This window comes from Bubalus bubalis, chromosome 2 (genome assembly GCF_019923935.1).
Source record: "Bubalus bubalis isolate 160015118507 breed Murrah chromosome 2, NDDB_SH_1, whole genome shotgun sequence".
Taxonomy (NCBI): Eukaryota; Metazoa; Chordata; class Mammalia; order Artiodactyla; family Bovidae; genus Bubalus; species Bubalus bubalis.
Window position 1 is genome coordinate 170,935,742 of NC_059158.1, and position 19,615 is coordinate 170,955,356.

At 55.3% G+C, this 19,615-nt stretch overlaps 1 protein-coding gene across 1 annotated transcript; it reads left to right on the forward strand.

Annotated features, from left to right (window-relative positions):
- Positions 1-365: 365 nt before the first annotated feature.
- ITM2C (integral membrane protein 2C) lies at positions 366-14,357 on the forward strand. The gene is made up of 6 exons (XM_006050122.4): positions 366-612; positions 8,692-8,832; positions 10,719-10,907; positions 11,596-11,706; positions 12,383-12,533; positions 13,050-14,357. Exons 1-6 carry the CDS (start codon positions 481-483, stop codon positions 13,139-13,141), a joined length of 816 nt encoding a protein of 271 aa, XP_006050184.1. The 5' UTR covers positions 366-480; the 3' UTR covers positions 13,142-14,357.
- Positions 14,358-19,615: the final 5,258 nt, after the last annotated feature.

Sequence of the window (19,615 nt, forward strand, 5' to 3'; positions counted from 1 at the left end):
GAAGATGCCTTTGCCCGGCAAGCACGGATTCAACAAAGACTGTATTCTGAGGATGCTGGTCTTGGAGAAGCAGCTGGAAGGGATAAGGCGGCGGCAGAGGGGGACAGAGTCCATGCCTGATTGGACGAATGGATGGATGCATAGATGGATGCACGGATGGATGGATGGACGGACTAAGTGAGTGAGCGGTTGCGGGAACCTCAGACGTTCCCAGGTTGGAGCAGCGCGCCCGGCAGGGGTCACTGCGAGCCCCGACCGCGGGTAGGGGGCGCAGGCGCGGCTGGCGCCAAGGCCCTCCCTCGTGGGGGTGGGGGCGGGCGGGGGGTGGGGAGGGCTGGGGGTGGGGTTAGAGAAAAGGACCCGAAAGAGATCCAAACTTCCGGTGCCTGCGGAGAGCTGAGCGGCGGTGCTACAGAGGCTGCACCGAGTGGCTTTTGCTCGGGCGGAGGCTGCAAGGCGGACGCTCGGGCCGGCGCAGCCATGGTGAAGATAAGCTTCCAGCCGGCGGTGGCCGGCATCAAGGGCGACAAGGCCGACAAGGCTTCGGCCTCGGCCTCGGCCTCGGCCCCAGCGCCCACCCCGGCCGCTGAGATCCTGCTGACGCCGGCTCGGGTGAGAAGGGCCGGGGATCTCCGGCGGCCGGGGGTGCGGGGGACCGAAGGTCGCCCGGCTGCCTCCGGCGATTGCCCGAGGCGCATCGGGACCCCGGCGTCTGGAGCGGAGGGGCGGGGGCTGGGAGTCCGGCATGGGTCTTCCCATCCGGAAGTGGGGAGGGGGCTTGGGTCCCGACATTCAGCGGTAGCAGAAAGCGTTAAGTCTGAAGAATCGGAGAGGGCCCGGTCGCTGTCCCAGGCGGGGAAGAGCTCCGGGTCTCTTCCAAAAGTGGAGGGGGGCCCTAGGCGCTGGTCCCCAAAGAGGGGAGGGGGCTGGTCCGAAGAAGTTCGAGGAATGTTGGTGGGGGGTATAGGCGTCTGGTTCCAATCAGGGAGGAGGGGCCGCGGGTCGAGTCCCCAGGTGGGGGATGGGAGAAGAGTTGGACATTGTTTTCCCCAAAGTAGGGTGGTGGGTTGTGATTGGTGGGGAATAAAGGAGATGGGGGGTCTGGTGCCAACGAAGGGGGGGGGACTGTGGATTTCGTCCCAAACGGGAGACTGCTGGGGCGGGCGGGGGGAGGCGGGGGGCGAGGGGCGAGGGATGTACTGTTAGTCCGCACCTGAATTAGTGGATCAGAAAGTGATGAGACATGAAATGAAAATAAACCAGAACTCGCCTGGCCGCACGTCCGGGATTCGAGATTCGGGGTTCGAGTTTGGGTGCCCTGATCCCACCCTACCCCAGGCCGCCTGGGCCTCCCTGCCCTCCTCTTCCTTCCTCTCCCGGCCCTCTGGAGCTCTGGGCTACCCCGTCCAGCCCGCGTTGCCCCGGTGCCCTCCATCCCTGAGCCTGCGCTTTGTGGGGGCGGACCTCGGTGCACCCCGCCCCCGCCAGCTCCCCTCCTCCCCTTTCCCTCGGGCCTGGGGTAGAGGAGGCATTTCCGCCCGTGGAAAACTGTCTGAGCTGCCAGGAGTCCGACCAGGGGAGGACCCAGAGGGGCCGGACGCGTGGCGAGCGAGGAGGGGAGGGAGAGCTTGGTTCAGTCTGGCTCTGGAGTGGCCCCGGCAAAGGTGTCTACGCCGCCCGTCCCGTTGCTGGCTACTGGGATGTCTTCCTCAGCGCCAAGGCCCCTCCCCAAATTGATGGCTCCAACTAAACCTTGCTAGGGTATGGCAGGCCGGGTGCTGCAGAATGACCTGTGCCCTGGGAGAAGGGGACATAGGAGAGGGTGGTCAGAGGTGGGTGTCACACACCCGAGCAAAGATTCCCTGAGTGCAGAATTCCAGGAAGAGCCTTGGCGAGCTCCCATCCCCTGGCGTGGTCACTGCGGCATCAGTAACACCCGGGCTGGGTTGGGGGGTTTGCTCTGCAGCCTGGATCAGAGCAGCTCCATCTTCTTCTGATGCTTGGATGGGAAAGGGACATTTCCTATTTGAAGGCCTGGCCTGCAGCTTTTAAAGTTTGCAAGAGGCTCTTTAAACCTCCTTCCTACCCCCTCTGCCCCCAGAGAGTGCAGGACGCTCACCCCTTTCTTCTCCCAGCTGCTTCTCCCAGAGCCAGGTACCCCCTGAGGCCTGGAAAACTGGACCCTGACGCCCAGAGCTACAAGATTCAGGCAGGAGGGAGGACCAGCCAGACAGTGGGAGGATGCAATTCAAACTCCATCAGAAGGTCTGCCGGATTTCGCAGGAGCCGCACATTCTCCAGTGGCAGCCTGCTTGTGGTGTCGGGAGGGATGGCGGATGCCAGCATCGCCTTGGCAGTATCTGACATCCAGCTTCTGGCTCCCAAGTCCAGTGTCCTCTCTTCCCCCTCACCCAGCATGAAATGGAAATATCAACATCTTCTTCCCTGGGGGCTGTTTGCAGTGGCCTCGAGCCTGCTGAGTGTGCTTCCCCTACCCCGGGCACACCTTGTTAGTTGGGCAGGATCCCCTCACTCTTAACTGGCGAGGGGGAGCCATTGGGCCCCAGGAGGAGGATTAATATCCCAGCACCTTTACATCAGATCTGCTTATTAATAAACTTTCACAGCTTCTCAGCCCTGAGGGGTCAGGGGAGGCTTTTGGGTGTTGCACATTGGCTCTGCCAGTCCCCTGATGGAATTGGAGCCTTGGGAAGAGAGTTCACTTCTGTGAACCTCTTGTGGCCTTAACTGGCCAGTGGGCACATTGCCCCCACATCCAGTGCCTGATGTAGAGCAAGCCCCTCTGCCATGGCCACCCCATCCCCCTGCATGGCCACGCGCCTCACCAGTAAGTTCAGGAGGCACCCAGCATTTACAGTAGCCCAGGACAGCATGAGCAGGGACTGCTTCACCAAAACAGGGCATTTGGGTTGGTCCCGTGCTGATGGGTTGTCAGAATGTGGAAGTGTTAGTTGCTCAGTCTATTATAGCGAGTGTTCTTCGTTCATTCTGACTCTTTGCAACCCCATGAACTCTAGCCCGCCAGGCTCCTTTGTCCATGGGATTTCCCAGGCAAGAATACTGGAGTAGGTTGCCATTCCCTTCTCCAGGGGATCTTCCTCACCCAGGGATCTAACCTAGGTGTCCCGCATTGCAGGCAGATCCTTTACTGTCTGAACCACACGGGCTGTCAGAGGAAAGCTTATTAGAAGGTCTCTTCTGGCTGGGGATGACCCTGGAACCATCCCTTGTCACTGAACTGAATCAAAAATAAGACTTAAAGCCTTGGAAGGACCAACTGATGAACAGAGGCATTCCTGAGTGCCTCTCCCCCATGAAGCCACCCTCTAAGCTGTCACAGTAAAATGTCAACCTGAGTGCAGGCCCCCGGGGCCAGGCTAGGGGTAGTGGGCCCTCGCTGTGGGCCTCCCTCTGCTTCTCTGCAGAAAAGTGAAACAAGGAGGATTTTGTCCCCAGACCTGCTGCTGGAAGGAAGCGCCTCGGTGGGGCTGGGAAGGGATGGGGGTGGGGACCCATCTGGGCCTCCAGCTGCCCACCCTCCCCACTTGGTGCTTGCCTCTGAGATAATGAGTTGCCTGCACTGATGGGCAGCTGGCCAGAAGCCAGCTCGGAAAGTGGGCTGGACAGGAAGCACCCCTCTTAGCACCCTCTGGCCAGCCCTACGCCTCTCAGCCCACTTCCCCTCTCCCTACCATCTGCCTCTGTCTTTGCTCACCCATGTGTTATACACACGCACATGCACAGAGCCAGGTGTGGGCATGTACAGACTCGAAGGATTGGGCTGGGGGCCTCCAAGAGGGGAGAAGTGAGGTCAATACAGTCATCATCTCAGTGCTGTAATTTTCTCCTTGGCTTTGGCATTTGATTAATGTCACCCCCTCCCCCAGCCCACATACCTGGGGATCAGATTTCACTTTCCACCTCCCGGCCTCAGGTCCTTGGCAGGAGGGAGCTGGGTCTCCCGGAGTGGGGTGAGTGTGGGGGGAGGGTCCCCTAACCAGCCCGGAGGGTGGAGCAGGGCTCTGCATCCTCAGATCCCAGGGCCCCTCCCCACCCACCAGCCCCGTGGGCTGGGCTAAGAGGACCTCCGTGGCTGGGCGGTCCTGCCCCCCACCCCAGGCCTTTGCTGAGGGGCTCTGGCATCTGGGCTTGGGCCACGGTGACTTTTTTTCTGCTTTCTCTCTCCTTTCCCTCTCCTCTTCGTGCTCCCCTTAGCCCGTCAGTCCTTGCGTGTTTCCAGGCTGTCAGCAGATTGCCACAGAGGATGAGTTTCTCTTACTAGAAAGAAAAAAATGTTTCTGGTGAGACCAGGGGAGCGCAGCCAGTGCCTGGCGAACCGTGTACCCCAGGAGCGCTCTGCCGGCTCTGCGTCTGTCTTCCCCAGCCGTTGTTCTCTGGGGTCTCCCCTTGCCTGTCAGGAGCAGAACAGGAGAGCAAATGAGCAGAGCAGAGGGCTGTGGGGAGTGTTCTCCGGCCCACACCCTTCCTGGGGCAGCAGTGGGTCCCTGGGCCACCCTGGATTTCACTGATGGAGGGTTCACGACTAGTCCTCAGCATTCACCCTGCTGATGTCTGCACTTCTGAGCACAGCTCTGCAAGGAGGCCCAGCCCCCTTACCCCTGCGAGGCTTGTTTCTCTCTCTCACCCACACACACAGTGTCTCTCTCACTGGTGGCCTTGTCTCTGTGGTCTGCAGCCTGGGAAAGAAAGATGCTCAGGAAGAAGGAATGGTGCTGGGGAGGTGAGGGTAGGGATCCCGGCCATAGCCGTCGGCCTGGGCCCACAGTGGGTGCATTTCTGGCTTCCCTGCCACCCTCCTCCGCTCAGCCTGCAACTGGAGTTTCATCTGCTTGCAGCTATTCTGGACATTGTTACTGAGGGAAAGTCGCTGGGAGCTCTCTCCATGAACCCCGGGTCAGGGGATTGGTGGCGGGGGTTGGGGGGGGTCTTCTGAGTTAATGCTTCAGTTGGCTGAGTTCCTCAGACTCTTGAGGCCCTGGCTTTGCCAAATCATGTAGTGAACACTACCGTGGGCTCCGTGACACAGGCCGGCCGAGGCCTGGGCCCCTCCTGGGTCCCAGACATGTGGCCCACATGCTCCACACAAGCGCACAGTGAGGCCTGTTGCCCAGGACGCCCAGCTGCCGTGGAAACTGTCTTTTCCTGCTTCCTGGAAGCCCCCCAAATCCCTGGCTGGGGGGTAACTGCTCCATATGAGGGCGGGCATTCTCCTGGGGCTCCAGCATGACAGGTGAAGCAGCTGGCGGGGGGTGGCGACTTCAGGAAGGACCCCCCTTGGCCAACATCCTGGGTGCACTGAGCAGTTAGGATCCTAAGGGTGAGGCCCAGGGTTCTGGCCCAGGCTCCCCAGAGGCCTCAGAGGGCGGCCCACCCCTGTGGAGCTTTACCTCCCAGTGCCTCTGTCTGGAAGCTGGGATACCAGCAGCCTCTGGGTCTGCTCTCCCCAGTCACCGCTGCTCAGCCATGTTGCTCCTGGGGAGTTGGCCCCCGGAATGCCAGGGCGAAGGGGTGTCAGATAGGAAGGGGAGCAGGGCGTGAGCCATGGGTGTGCACTCAGGACCGTTAGTAGGGGCAGGATGTGTGTGTGTGCTCAGCCATGTCCAACTCTTTGCAACCCCATGGACTGCAGCCTGCCAGGCTCCTCTGTCTGTGGGATCCTCTAGGCAAGAATGCTGGAGTGGGTTGCCATTGCCTGCTCCAGGGAATCTTCCCAACCCAGGGATCAAACCCGCATCTCTTGTGTCTCCTGCATTGGCAGGCAGGTTCTTTACCACTGTGCCACGTGGGAAGCAGGATCGGGGACCACTGTCCACTTCACGTCTGGGAAAGGTGGGGGGGCCGTCCCAAGCCTTCACAGGGACCTCCACAGAGACATATGAGGACATGGGCGTGGGGCATCAAGGGGTCCCGGCTGGAGACTGTCCTTCTTGGCCACACTAGCCTGGCCTCACTTTCCTCTGGGGCCCCTCCTCCCTTGCCATCCTTAATGACCTCTCTCCCAACCTCGGTGCCCTACTCAGCCCCTCCCCCAGGCACCTGCCCCAGCCAGGAGCTGAAAGGCGGCTGTAAAACTGGTAGGCCTCACCTTGTTCCTGAACTTCAATTATGGACAGGCCCCCACCCCGCTCTTGCTTTATAACCATTGACTTTTTTGTTGTTGTTGGGTGGTTTTCTGCCTTTTTTTTTTTTTTTAAGCAATTCTCACAGGCTTGCTTTTGCTTCTCTGGAGCAAAGCATGGCCACAGTGCAGCCTCGACAGCTGGCTGCGGTGGTGGCCCTAAAAAGGAATGGTTTAGCTGATAAAGACCTGCTATTTTTATCTAACACTTGATCCTTTACAAAGGGCTTTCAGGGCCTGTGTCTCCTTTAATCCCAACAAAACCCTGTCAGAAAGAGTCTGTTCACATTTCACAGGAGGACCGTCAGAGGGTCAGAGGCTCCCTTACACGTGCACGCGGCCCCTGCTGGGGGCACCTCTGGCTTCTGCAGCCCCACCCATCTCACTGAATACAAATGTTGTGTCCCCAGGGCAGGATTCGCAGGGGGTGTGGTACCTGGCCTATCTTTTGGGTCACCCACCTTTCCTGGGGACCCACTTAGGATGGCTGGAGCCCCTTGGGTGGCTTGTTCCTGTGAGTCACTCGCCAAGCTCGGCCGTCGGTCATCCTGTCCTGTGCTGATCCTGGGAGCCCATTGGAGAGTCAAAGCCCTTGCAGCCCCCCGCCCACTGCTGGCAACTGTCCTGTGGGCAGTGGCCACATGCACTAGTGACCGTGGTCAGTGCTGCCAGGGAGCCCCGGGGTGCTGGGGAGAGGCCAGCCAGGCGGGTGGTCTCACCAGGTGCTTCTTCGGATCACAGGGACCCCGTAGTAGGGCCAGGGTGGGGAGAGGCCCCAGGCTGCAGATAGCCCAGCCTGTGAGGGGGATGGGATGGGCAGGGGCACCTCTCCATCCTCTGTCTCCATCCCAGGGTGCTGGAGGCAGGGGGGTGGGGTGGGGATCACTGGCCTGGTGATACGTGTGCCTAGAGATGGGGGTAAGTCTTTCATGCATTTACTATGCCTGCAACGTGGGACACCAGGGTTCCATCCCTGGGTTGGGAAGATCCCCTGGAGAAGGAAATGGCAACCCACTCCAGTACTGCCTGGAAAATTCCATGGACTGAGGAGCCTGGTAGGCTACAGTCCATGGGGTCGCGAAGAGTGGGACACGACTGAGCGACTTCACTTTCACTTTCCTGCAGGAAGGGTATGGGGAGAGGGGAGAGCCCCAGGCAGGAGGCTTCACCCAGCCCCACAGGGGATGCCCTTCTGCTCTCTGAGGCCCCGGTCCCACCCTCCCATGTGCCCCAAGCACAGCAGGCCTGCACCCCACCCCTTCCAGGCTGAGCCCACTGTGTGCACTGAGTAAGGGCCTGTCCTGGGCAACTTCAACCTGAACTGTCTACACTCCCAGCCACTTGGCTGCAGGGTGAAGAGTGGAAGCACACAGAGGGCTAAGCAGACGAGGGTCCGGGCTCTGGGCCTCCCCTCTGCACCCCCAACTCTGCCTCAGCTCCCCGAGGTTGGGGGTGGAGCGGGGTACCGACCCCTATACTCACCCAGCTGCATCCGAACACCATAGAGGCAGGGTTGAATGGTGGACCCTGGAGGCAGAGCCAGGCCTGGGCCTTCACGAGGTCTCCAGGGTGAATGAGGCCTGGGGTAGGGCAGAGGTGGCAAGGATAAAGAGGAGCGATGGCCCAGGCCACACAGCTGGGTAAGAGCCCCAAGTCACTAGACTCTCAGTCCAGTACCCTGGGCAGAGCAGGGTTTCTGAGTTACACACCCACCTCCAACTGCTGGCCCAGACGGGTGTGGACCGGAGTTGGGTCAGGATGGTTTACTTCTTGGCAGCCCTGTAACTACTTGTCCCGAGCCGGGGCCTGGCTCCCCAGAGAGGGTGTTTCCAGGAACCTCCTGCCCTGGCCGCCACAGCCACGTTTCCGTCCCGGCAGAGGGGCCCTGGCTTCCAGAAGCCTCTAGACTCCACCCCGTGGGCTCTGCTCCTGACAGCCTGCTCCTCACCAATGCCTGGTGATTCCATCGCTGCCCAGCAGACTGCTCTCTACCTAAGGTGGCCGGACGGGACAAGCATGCGTGCCCACGCTGGGGGCCTCCTGGAGCCCTGTCCCCACCAGTGAGCTACTGGGAACCTCCTTGGTCCAATGCAGCGGCTCCCAACCTGCCTGGTACACCCTGGTTCTACAGGTTCCGAGGCCCGGTGTGGTCATCAAGGTCACATCTGTGCTTCCCCCCCACCACCATCCCCAGTTTGAAAGAATCTACTGTGGTCACAGCTGGTATAATGAAGAGGACTAATGGCATAGGGGCTTCAAAATACTCTTGCCGAGTCCCTGTGGGTCATTTTATGTGGCTTCCAGGTGGGGCTCGGTTTCTCTTTAGAGGGAACAGCTGGGGGCCTGGGGATGCTTCCTTTCCTTCCAGATGATGCTCTGTGTGTCCTGAGCATTGCCCTCCCCTGCCTCTGCTCCCCAGGCTCCTTGCCAGCCAGCAGGGTAAGGCCTCACTTTGGGGAATGGGGTAGGCGGGAGGGATCCCCAGCGGACGTGGGACCACCATGAGGCTGACCCTGCACTGCCGTCCGCAGGAAGAGCGGCCCCCCTACCACCGCTACAAGAAAGGGGGCTCCGTGGGCGGCGTGTGCTACCTGTCGATGGGCATGGTTGTGCTGCTCATGGGCCTGGTGTTCGCCTCTGTCTACATCTACAGATACTTCTTCCTGGCTCAGGTGAGGTGGGCAGAGGGAGGTGGGGAGAAACAGTGGCCTTTAGAGGAGGAAGTGAACACCCCACCACCCAGGTGGGAGGAGTGCCCCTCAAGCCTAGAAGATTCGCAGCCTCCTCCTCCTCCCTGGTCTGTCCACGAGACAGGACTGGGGTCCCATCCTCTGACTGCCGTGGGGTCTGGAGGAGTGGCTTTACCTGTCTTTTTGGACACATCTATCTGAAGCTGACAGCTCTCCTGGGAGTACAGTCCATGATGGGGGAGCCAGGATTAGCATCTGGGCTGTGAGGCTGGCAGCCCCTTCCCACGGTGACCCCAGAGCATCAGCACCAGAAACTCGGGGTGCAGCAGAAACTAGAACTCTGCAGGCCCTTCAGAGCCTGGCCCCCTGTGCCCTGCAGGTCGAGCTTCAAGGAATTCCCATTCTGTGCCTGGTCATCTGGGCTACAACCCATGAAAGGTGGAGGGTGGCTTACAGAGTCAGCTCCGCCCCCTGTTAGGGTGGCCCCCGCCCACGATCACACCCCGTCATCTGCTCGCCCAGGCCATCTGGGCACAATGCTGGGCCAGAGACCTGGCCGTGGTCACAGCAGCCTTGTCATCTGTCCAGGCCTGGGGAGGGAGGCCGGGCCCCCAAGTTCTCGGAAGGGAAGGTAGTTCAATGAAAGTTTGTTTAATGACCATAAACATAACAACATGGGGAATCTCAGTGACCAAAAGGCTGGGAATTGCCAGTCACTTATGACCCAAGTGGCCCCTTCCCACCCTCAAGCCCTGGGCTTTGACTTCCTCGTCCCCCAGTTTCTCTAGGGTGGAATTCACTGAAGAGCTTGCAGTCCGGGTGACTTTCCCCTTGAAACCTCAGCTCCCGAACACCCACCCACTTCCCCTTTTGTTTGGCATCCTCCCCTCCCCCACGACCTGCTTTCCCCCTGGTTCCTGGTTTTTGCTTTCTGGGGCCTTTTCCTGTTGCAGCTGTGCTGCTGTCCTGGACTTCCCCTCTGATTGCAACCCCAACTCATGCCTGGTTCTCAGGGCATGGGGAACCTCAGAGCAGCCTCGCGCCTGCGCCCTGGGATCCCTGGGACCGGACCCCTGGGACGGTATGATTCATGTGTGATGATTCACCCTCCTGGGAGAGCACAGCTGAAACAGAAAGGGACGTCTGCCTGTCATGACCTGGAGGAGCCAGAGGGCTCCCCCCCCCCCCCTGCCGCCACGGCCACCAGTCAGTCACGTGGCCTCGGTTGCACCCGGCCACCTCCCTTCCCTTGTTGATGGAATGATAAGCGGGCCCTTCAAACGGGGGACACCGCGTTTATCAAGGTTCCTCAGGAGGCCCAGGTCCGGGGAGGTGGTGGGGCTTGTGTGAGGTTGAACACAGCTTGGGGAGGGACAGGAGGTGGGGTTGCCATCAGCATCTGATAACAAGGCTGCCTCTCAGTCCCTCCCCCTTCCTCCTGGCCCTCCAAGGTCTCCAGGGCCCCCTGCAGAGGCAGCAGGAAGGGTGGGCGGGCACCCCCTGGTGGCAAGAAAGAGCCCACCCCAGGCTCTTTCTCAGGTATCTGTCCTCCCACTGGCCCATCCCCTTTCACTGCCATAGACTCATGGACTTGGTGAGCAGAAGGGGTATAAGGGGTCACTTTGTTTTACAGATGAGGAAGCTGAGCCTCAGCGAAATCATCCTAGGAACTGGCACACCTGGCTTACCCTCCCTGACTCCCGTGTTTCTCAGTTTCTGCATCTGTGAGATGGGCATCCCAGCCCTGCCCTCCCAGCTTCCCCAGGCCTTCAGAGCCAGGAGTGGTTGGGCAGGCAGCAGGGGCCTCGCGGAGGGCCCTGTGTGACCAGGTTGTCTCTCTCTCTCGCCCCGCTCCCCACCTTGCTCAGCTGGCCCGAGACAACTTCTTCCACTGTGGCGTCCTCTACGAAGACTCCCTGTCCTCCCAGGTCCACACTCACATGGAGCTGGAGGAGGACGTGAAGATCTACCTCGAGGAGAACTACGAGCGCATCAATGTGCCCGTGCCCCAGTTTGGGGGCGGTGACCCTGCAGACATCATCCACGACTTTCAGCGGGTGAGGCCAGCCAGGCCCCGGGGCGGGGGTGTCGAGCGGGCACCAGGAGGAGCAACAGATGTGAAGGGAGAAGGCCCACACCCTTTGTACAAACTTGGAGTACATAACCATGCAGTACAAACTGTGGTGCAGACGTCTATGGTTTAGGTCCATCGGGGGTTTAGAGACCCCACTTTTATCATGTAGTTCTTGCGGTTATCAATGAATATGAACTCGTCATGGTTGATTTTCTCCTGGGCCACCTGACAGCTGCAGACACTGGCTCTCATGGGCGAGGCCAGTGTTCCTTTTAATGAACTCTTTCCACGTTGACATCTTATCAAGATGCAGCACTCAGGGGTGGGGAGGAGCAGCTCACTAAGGGTCCTGGCTGTCCACAGGGGTGGCCGGACCTCCCAGGTTTGATGAGATACATAGTCGGGCATTACCCTGATTCTCAGAGCTCAGCTGTGTAACCTCCCGGGAAGAATCCTTGTCACAACTGAAGCATTTGATAGTGTTTTCATCTAGTAAGTGGAATCTACTATAGGTACAGCCTAGGAAAGGAGAGTGGGAGAAGGGAGCCCCACCCAGATGTTGAGGAATCTGGGGTACATCACTGGGAGCACTGTGGGTTCACACCTCGCACAGCCCGCCGGGGCCAAGCCCTCACCTGCAGACACTGATGTGGCCCTTTCTTTCTGCTCAGGGTCTCACCGCTTATCATGACATCTCCCTGGACAAGTGCTACGTCATCGAGCTCAACACCACCATCGTACTGCCCCCCCGCAACTTCTGGGAGCTCCTCATGAATGTGAAGGTGAGTGGGACCCTGGCAGCGTCTTGTCCCTCCCTTGTCCCCCCACCACCATGAGACAAGGGAGATTTCTGGGGCCAGCAGGGATGGGGGGGCCTGGGCATTGCTGTCAGCTGGTCCCAGCACCCTTAGTCAGTCCCTCTGGCTCCAGCTCCCTTCTCCCTCACGCAGAGTCAATGCCTCTCCTTTCTGCCTCCCCAGCCCCCCACTCCTGCCTCCCTCACTTAAGAACCGAGACCAGCTTCCTTAGCATTCACGGCCATGCCCCATGTTGCTTCATTGACAGCAGTGCAGGGAGGAGACCAGGGCCCTGCCTTGGAGGAGCACTTCCCCTAGGGTGGGGGGGGCAGACTCATGCGTGTGCGAGCACACGTCCACACACACACACACCCACACTCACACGCACGTACACACACACATGCCCCCACACACACTCACATCCACATGCTCACACACATGACTCACGGGCAGTGCAGGTGCAGGAAGTGCCCGGGGACATCAGAAGGGTGAGCCACGCGGTCTCTGGATGAAGGGGTGGGCATGTTGGACGGGCATTTCAGGTGCTGAGGGGACTCAAGTGAGCAGAAGGATATCAGTGGGGGGAAGTCTATGGGCAGTTGGGGACCCTGAGAGTTGGGCCCGGGTACTGACCTGGTGCTGGGCTGCTCTCCCTTTGCAGAGGGGGACCTACCTCCCTCAGACGTACATCATCCAGGAGGAGATGGTGGTCACGGAGCACGTCAGCGACAAGGAGGCCCTGGGCTCCTTCATCTACCACCTGTGCAGCGGGAAGGACACCTACCGCCTGCGGCGCCGGGCCACCCGGAGGCGTGAGTGGCCATCTCCACCCACCTTGGCCCCTGCCCTGAGCCCAAACCACGGCCCAGCTGAGCCTGGCCCCGGAGCTGGAGACCAGCTGTCAGAGAGCTGGGATTGCAGCAGCAGTAACGACAGCTCATGTTAACGGGGCACTTACTGCATGCCAGGCACTGCTTTACACTCTGTGTCCTCCTAAGGCAGTGTGAGTCGTCATCACCATCATCATCCTTGTCATCTTTTATTCTTGCTGTCCCTTTTAGAGATGAGGAAAGGGGGGCGCAGATAGGTCAACAGACAGCCCTGAGATCACACAGCAGGAAGGTGGCAGTGCTGTGAGGTCTGACTCCGGCTACTGCGCTCATGCCATTCTACTATGCTGCCTCTGGGTGAAACTGGGTGTCATTTCCTGGGCCTCCCCACCCCTAGTCCTGAGACCCTGCTCAGGCTCCGAGGCTGGTGGCCTTCCTGGCCCAGCCAGTTCTAGGCCAGGACACAGGTCTTACTAGACTTTCTCTGTTCTCTCCCAGGGATCAACAAACGAGAGGCCAAGAACTGCAACGCCATCCGCCACTTTGAGAACACCTTCGTGGTGGAGACGCTCATCTGCCGGGTGGTGTGAAGCCCCGCCCCCGCCCTCCAGGCCCCGCCCCCGCCCTCCAGGCCCCGCCCCATCTTCCAGGCCCCGCCCCCACCCTCTTCCGTTTTCTCTTCCGGCCACTCTCTGGCTCTCCTTATCCTGCTTAGCTTGTACTTTGGACGCCTTCCCCGTAGATGTGATGTTTCTCTCCCCGTTTCTCTCCAGCCCTGCCCGCCTCCTTGTACCAGAGCTGTGACCTCTCAAGGCCTCCCCCTCTGCTGACCTCTCGGGTGTGGGGGAGGGAGGGGACGCCCCAAGATGGTTTCTGTGACCAGCATCTTGAGGTCAGGTGCCTGGGGCCCTGGCCCACAGCGGCACTGGTGGCCCAAGGGGAAGGACAGGACGGAAGGAACCAGGCATGTGGGGGTTCTGGCGAAGGGATGGGGTCAGGGGAAGGGGTGTGGAGTGGGGTTCAAGAACATCTGCACAGCTGGGAAGGGCCTAAAAGGCCTTTTGCTTGCTCTGCACGCATCCCCTACTTTCCAGCTCTCAGACCTGAACTGAGGATGGAGGGAACGTGCCCAAGAATGGACCCCGCCCCCCCCCTCCTCCCAGAGCACAAGGGAAGGTGGCTGTCCTGGGGCTGTCCCCAGGACTCTAGTCAGTGCCTTCGGCCCACCTGTGGGAGCCTGGAGTTTGGGGTGGGGGGTTCAGATAAGTCCGTCAAGCACAATCAATCTCCGGGTGGAACCAAAGAAGGAAGGAGCCAGGGCTGGGGGCGCTGGCCCCCCAGGAGCACATGTGGGGTCCCCACCAGCCACAGCCACAGAGCAACAGGGTGGGGGTGTCTTCTCCTGTCCAGGGGCGACCCTGCCAGCTGAGCACTGAGCAGGGATGCTCAATCCTTCAGAGAGAGGGGGGCTCCCTGCTGTCCCCGGGGTAGAGCTCTTGTAGGAAGCCATGGGTGGGTGGGGGGAGGGGAGGGAGAGCCAGCTGGTACTTGGGAACCCTGCCTCCTCTCTGGAATTCCAGTCCCCTCTGGGGGAATGCAGCGTTTCCTTTTCCTTCTCACTTTTGCATGTTTTTACTGATCGTTCGATATGCTAACCGTTCTCAGCCCTGAAGAGAAGGGCTCCGACACCTCCAGTCAGACTTTGGTGCTCTCTGGAGATGAAACTCTTGAAGTGCTTTGTATATTTTCTCAATTAGATCTCTTTTCAGGAGTGTCCGTAGAACAATAAACATCTTTGACTTCTGATTTTGGCTTGGGAGAGATGGGTGGTGGTGGTGGTGGTGGGTGAGGGGTGCACCTCCACCCTGTAGACTGGGCTTTGAGGGGGGTGCAGGTGGACATGCAGGAGACAGGCAGGAGAAGTTCTGGGGCCTTGACATCCAGCACTGCTCCGTGGTTCAGCCAAGGAATGTAGGTGTCCCCTTCTTCCCTCCCTCAAGTCCTCACGTCACCCCAAACCAGGTGGATTCACCTATTACAGGCAAGGGAGGAGGAAAAAGCCCGGAGATTATGCAGCTTGCCCAAGGTCAAGCTGCTTTTTAAGTGCCTATAAACCACCTGTTCAGTTCCACACGGAAGATGACATCATTATTGCTTGTCCTTAAGCACAAGAACAATGTCGTGTTCTCCACAGTTTCTGGGCAATTAGTAACCATCTTGGGTCTGAACTGAGGTTTGGTGTGAGTCACAGGCTCACATTCTGCAGAAAGGGAGGGGATGGGAGCTGTGGCGAGTGGAGCCCAGGGGTATGACCCAGGTCCTGCCCTGCAGACAGAATGGGTGCCTACAACCTTGGCTCACAAGCTCTGTCATCCTGTGAAGGATATAAAAGATCAAATTAATGCAGACACCTGTTTGTTCTCAATTCCAAAGTCAATCTTGCAAAGGTGTCATGTCCTATTACAGTCCCCAATCTAAATGCAATGCAATCACAATTAAAACACTGACATTTAACTGATAGATTCGGTTCTTTCGGGGAAAGTAAACATGGTGAGTGCACAGGTAAATCCTGAAATGAGAACAGTTTACAGATGTAAAACATAATTTAAGAGTTTGGTGTAGCGAAGCAAAAGATCAGTGAGACACGAAGTGTCCAGACGTTGACTTAAAATACAAGAGTTAGGTAGTTGACTTAAATTTAGGTTAGTGGAGGATTTCTGGGTTCTTTTTATTGGAACTAACTAGTCATCTTGACAAAAAATTAACCTGCATCCTACATCCTGTACAAAATTAATTCAAACTTTTTAGGCATGAAATGAAGCCATAAAAGTACTTGAGATGATTTAAAAGATCATCTTAGAGGAGGGCCATCTTTTTAAGCATGATACCCACGACAGTTCAGTTCAGTCGCTCAGTTCAGTTAGTTCAGTTCAGTCACTCTGTCGTGTCCGACTCTGCAACCCCATGAACCGCAGCATGCCAGGCCTCCCTGTCCATCACCAACTCCCAGAGTCTACCCAAACTCATGTCCATTGAGTCCATGATGCCATCCAACCATCTCATCCTCTGTCATCCCCTTCTCCTCCTGCCTTCAATCTTTCCCAACATCAGGGTTTTTTCAAATGAGTCAACTCTTCGCATCAGGTGGCCAAAATACTGGAGTTTCAGCTTTAACATCAGTCCTTCCAATGAACACCCAGGACCAATTTCCTTTAGGATGGACTGATTGGATCTCCTTGCAGTCCAAGGGACTCTCAAGAGTCTTCTCCAACACCACAGTTCAAAAGCATCAATTCTTCTGTGCTCAGCCCTCTTTATAGTTCAACTCTCACATCCATACATGACTACGGGAAAAACCATAGCCTTGACTAGACGGACCTTTCTTGACAAAGTAATGTCTCTGCTTTTTAATATGCTGTCTAGGTTGGCCATAACTTTCCTTCCAAGGAGTAAGCATCTTTCAATTTCATGCTGCAATCAACCATCTGCAGTGATTTTGGAGCCCCAAAAAATAAAAACAGTCATTGTTTCCACAGTTTCCCCATCTATTTCCCATGAAGTGATGGTACCAGATGCCATGATCTTCGTTTTCTGAATGTTGAGCTTTAAGCCAACTTTTTCACTCTCCTCTTTCACTTTCATCAGGAGGCTCTTTAGTTCTTCACTTTCTGCCATAAGGGTGGTGTCATCTGCATATCTGAGGTTATTGATATTTTTCCTGGCAATCTTGATTCCAGCTTGTGCTTCATCCATCCCAACGTTTCTCATGATGTACTCTGCATAGAAGTAAAATAAGCAGGGTGACAATATACAGCCTTGACATAACTCCTTTTCCTATTTGGAACCAGTCTGTTGTTCCATGTCCAGTACTAACTGTTGCTTCCTGACCTGTATACAGGTTTGTACTAATGAAAAGTTAAAAACTATATGCAACAGGACATACCACAAAGTCAAGTTTTATAAGTGGCAAACCGGGGGAGATACTTGATTAATAGAAACATTGGACATAAGAGGGCTATTTTCCTTAATATGCTAAGTTCTTATAAACTGATATGAAAAATGAACAACCCAATAGATAAAGTAGCAAAGAATATGAGCAGGCAACTCACAGAGAAATACAAATGGATCATTGCTCAAAAAGGAACAGATGTTTAATCACAGTTACATAGAAAATACAAATCAAAACTAGGGAGATACAATCTGCAATAAGTCTGGGTGTTTTTATTAATAAAAATATTTTTATTCTGAAGCATTTCATACGTTCAGATCACTATCTGTGAATTGCCAGCATGTAAGTTGAAGCAGGCTTCCCAGGTGGCACAATGGTAAGGAATCCACCTGCCTTGGATTGAGTGCAGGAGACTCAAGAGGTGTGGGTTTGATCCCTGGGTTGGGAAGATCTACGGGAGTGGGAAATAGCAACCTGTTCTGTATTCTTGCTTGGAAAATTGCAAAGTCAGAGGAGCCTGGTGGGCTGCACATGATCACAGAGTCGGACATGACTGAGCAGCTGAGCACACAAGTTATGACACACAATGACCCCGCAGTCAACTCATGAAGCAGAAGCCTGCCAGTACCACTGGATTCTTTGAATGTACTGTTCCCCTTGCTGCTGAGTAACAAACCACCCCAGGTCTGAATTCTGCAGGATGGCTGAGATCCATGCTGACGGATCTAAGTCCTTGTGGGTTACCTGCTCCCTTTCTCTTTGCATTCAGCTGAAGGCTAAGCTGGGCTGGACCATCAAAAATGACCCCTGCTCTCCAGGGTGTGGCTCTGAACAGCTGCCAGTCAATACCCAGGCCTTCCTTATAGCTTGGCAACTGAGCACCAAATGAGAGGAAGCATAAACTGCCAGTCCTTTTAAGCCTGGAATCAGAAGTTCTAGAGCATTACTTCAACTCTTTATTGATCAAAGCAAGTCACCAAACTAGCCCCAATTTGAGTGGAGAAGTTGACCACCTCCAGATATGGGGCAAGACACATGCTCAGGGGTGCAACGAATTGTTGGCTCCCATATCCTGAGGCTTTCATGTCATCCCAGCCTCTACTCTCCGCTCCCCCACCTCTATATCCTGTGATAGATATTAAAAATATTAATACATCTATTCTTAGATTCAAGGACAATCACAAAAGCATATCAATTTTCCATCTCTTAGCCAATCTCCTTATGTTAATTAACCAATCCAGGTTAACTCTTGTCCTGAGTTTCTCTGCTTCCCTTTATAAGTCTTTATAACCACATATCTATGAAGCCCTTAATGTAATTTTGTTTAGATCTGACTATTGTAAAAGCAGTAATAAAGTGCTTGTATTGTTCTCTGATTTGTTGTCCTCCCTTCAGCCTTGTATATCTAAGATTCATTCATATTGACACCCATAATCCCATTTAATTCACTTGTACTGCTGTGTATCAGTCCATTATGTGAATGTATATTGTAATTGCCTGTTCTAACAATGACTCTTTGGCTTCTTTCTGCTTTTTTTTTTTTTTTTTTTTTTACTATTACAACAAAACGTTAATGAATATTTCTTCAATAAGGCTTCTGTCCACCTCTGCAGGGCTTTCCCTATTACATATACCTAGAAAGGCAATCTTTGGGTCATGCAGTATGCAAACGTTCAACTCACAAAAATTCTACCAGATTGTTTCTTATAAGGAGTTGAACTGATGTACTTTCTCACGTGTACCTCATAGGCATCCTTCTCATTCCAGATTCTTGCTGTTTGTTGTTTTTAGTTGCTCAGTCATTTCCAACTCTTCTGCAACCACATGGACTGTATGCAGCCCACCAGGCTTCTCTGCCCATGAGATTCTCCAGGCAAGAATACTGGAGTGGGTTGCCATGCCCTCCTCCAAGGGATATTTCCAACCCAGGGATTGAACCTCAGTCTCCTGCGTTGTCAACATATTCTTTACCTACTGTCTGAGCCACCAGAGATGCTCCCAAATTCTTTCCAACACTTCATGTTAACAACCCTTGAGATTTTTTTGTTAATGGATTGAGAGTAAAATGATATTCATTATGGTTTTAATTTTAATTTCCCTGATTACTAGGAAAGTTTCCCTGATCACTGGGTCAAGTTTTACATGTGTATCAGACCTTTCTTATAAAATGTCTGTGTTCTTTGGCCTTTTTCTATTGGATGCTTCATTTTCTTCTTATCAACTTGTAGAAGTTCTTTATATATTTTATGGAGAAGGCAATGGCACCCCACTCCAGTACTCTTGCCTGGAAAATCCCATGGACGGAGGAGCCTGGTGGGCTGCAGTCCATGGGGTCGTGAAGAGTCGGATATGACTGAGCGACTTCACTTTCACTTTTCACTTTCATGCACTGGAGAAGGAAATGGCAACCCACTCCTGTGTTCTTGCCTGGAGAATCCCAGGGACGGGGGAGCCTGGTGGGCTGCTGTCTATGGGGTCGCACAGAGTTGGACACGACTGAAGCGACTTAGCAGCAGCAGCAGCAGAATGCTGCTTGCAGGATCTTAGTTTCATGACCAGGGATTGAACCTGTGCCCCTAGTGAGGGAAGCTCAGAGTCCTAACCCCTGGACCACCAGGGAATTCCCTCCATCCTTTTCTTTATAGTTAGGGTTTATTGCACCTTGTTTTAGAAAGCCTTCCTATCCAAAGAATGGAGAGAGATTATCCTAAATTTTCTTCTATTCCTCTTAAAGTTTTGTATATTACATTTTCAAATCCCCTGGAATTTATTCCTTGGTGTAGTATGAGGTAGTGATATTCTTTTGTTCTGTTTGTGGTGGGGTTTTTTCTTTTCCTCCTTGAGCTACAGTGTGTGTCTGCATTGATCTGGCTTCCACATGTATAAGGTCTATTTCTAGCCTCTCCAGTCTGTCCTGTTGGTTTATTCTTTGAACTATAAACACACTTAAAATAAGGTGTGCACATCTGACAAGTGCAAGTCTCCCACCTTGGTTTTCTCCAGCAGTGCCATGACTATGCTTAGCCTTTTATTTTCATATGCATTTTAGGAATGATTTATCAAGTTCTATGAAACATTCTGTTGAGGTTTTTATTGGACTTGTATTAAATCTATA

What these genes read in the sequence shown, in the direction of transcription:
- ITM2C (XM_006050122.4), top strand. Translation starts at nt 481, where the DNA reads ATGGTGAAGATAAGCTTCCAGCCGGCGGTGGCCGGCATCAAGGGCGAC. An exon ending in TCCTGCTGACGCCGGCTCGG is followed by an intron (nt 613 to 8,691) that starts GTGAGAAGGGCC and finishes TGCCGTCCGCAG; the next exon opens with GAAGAGCGGCCCCCCTACCA. An exon ending in AGCTCCTCATGAATGTGAAG is followed by an intron (nt 11,707 to 12,382) that starts GTGAGTGGGACC and finishes CTCCCTTTGCAG; the next exon opens with AGGGGGACCTACCTCCCTCA.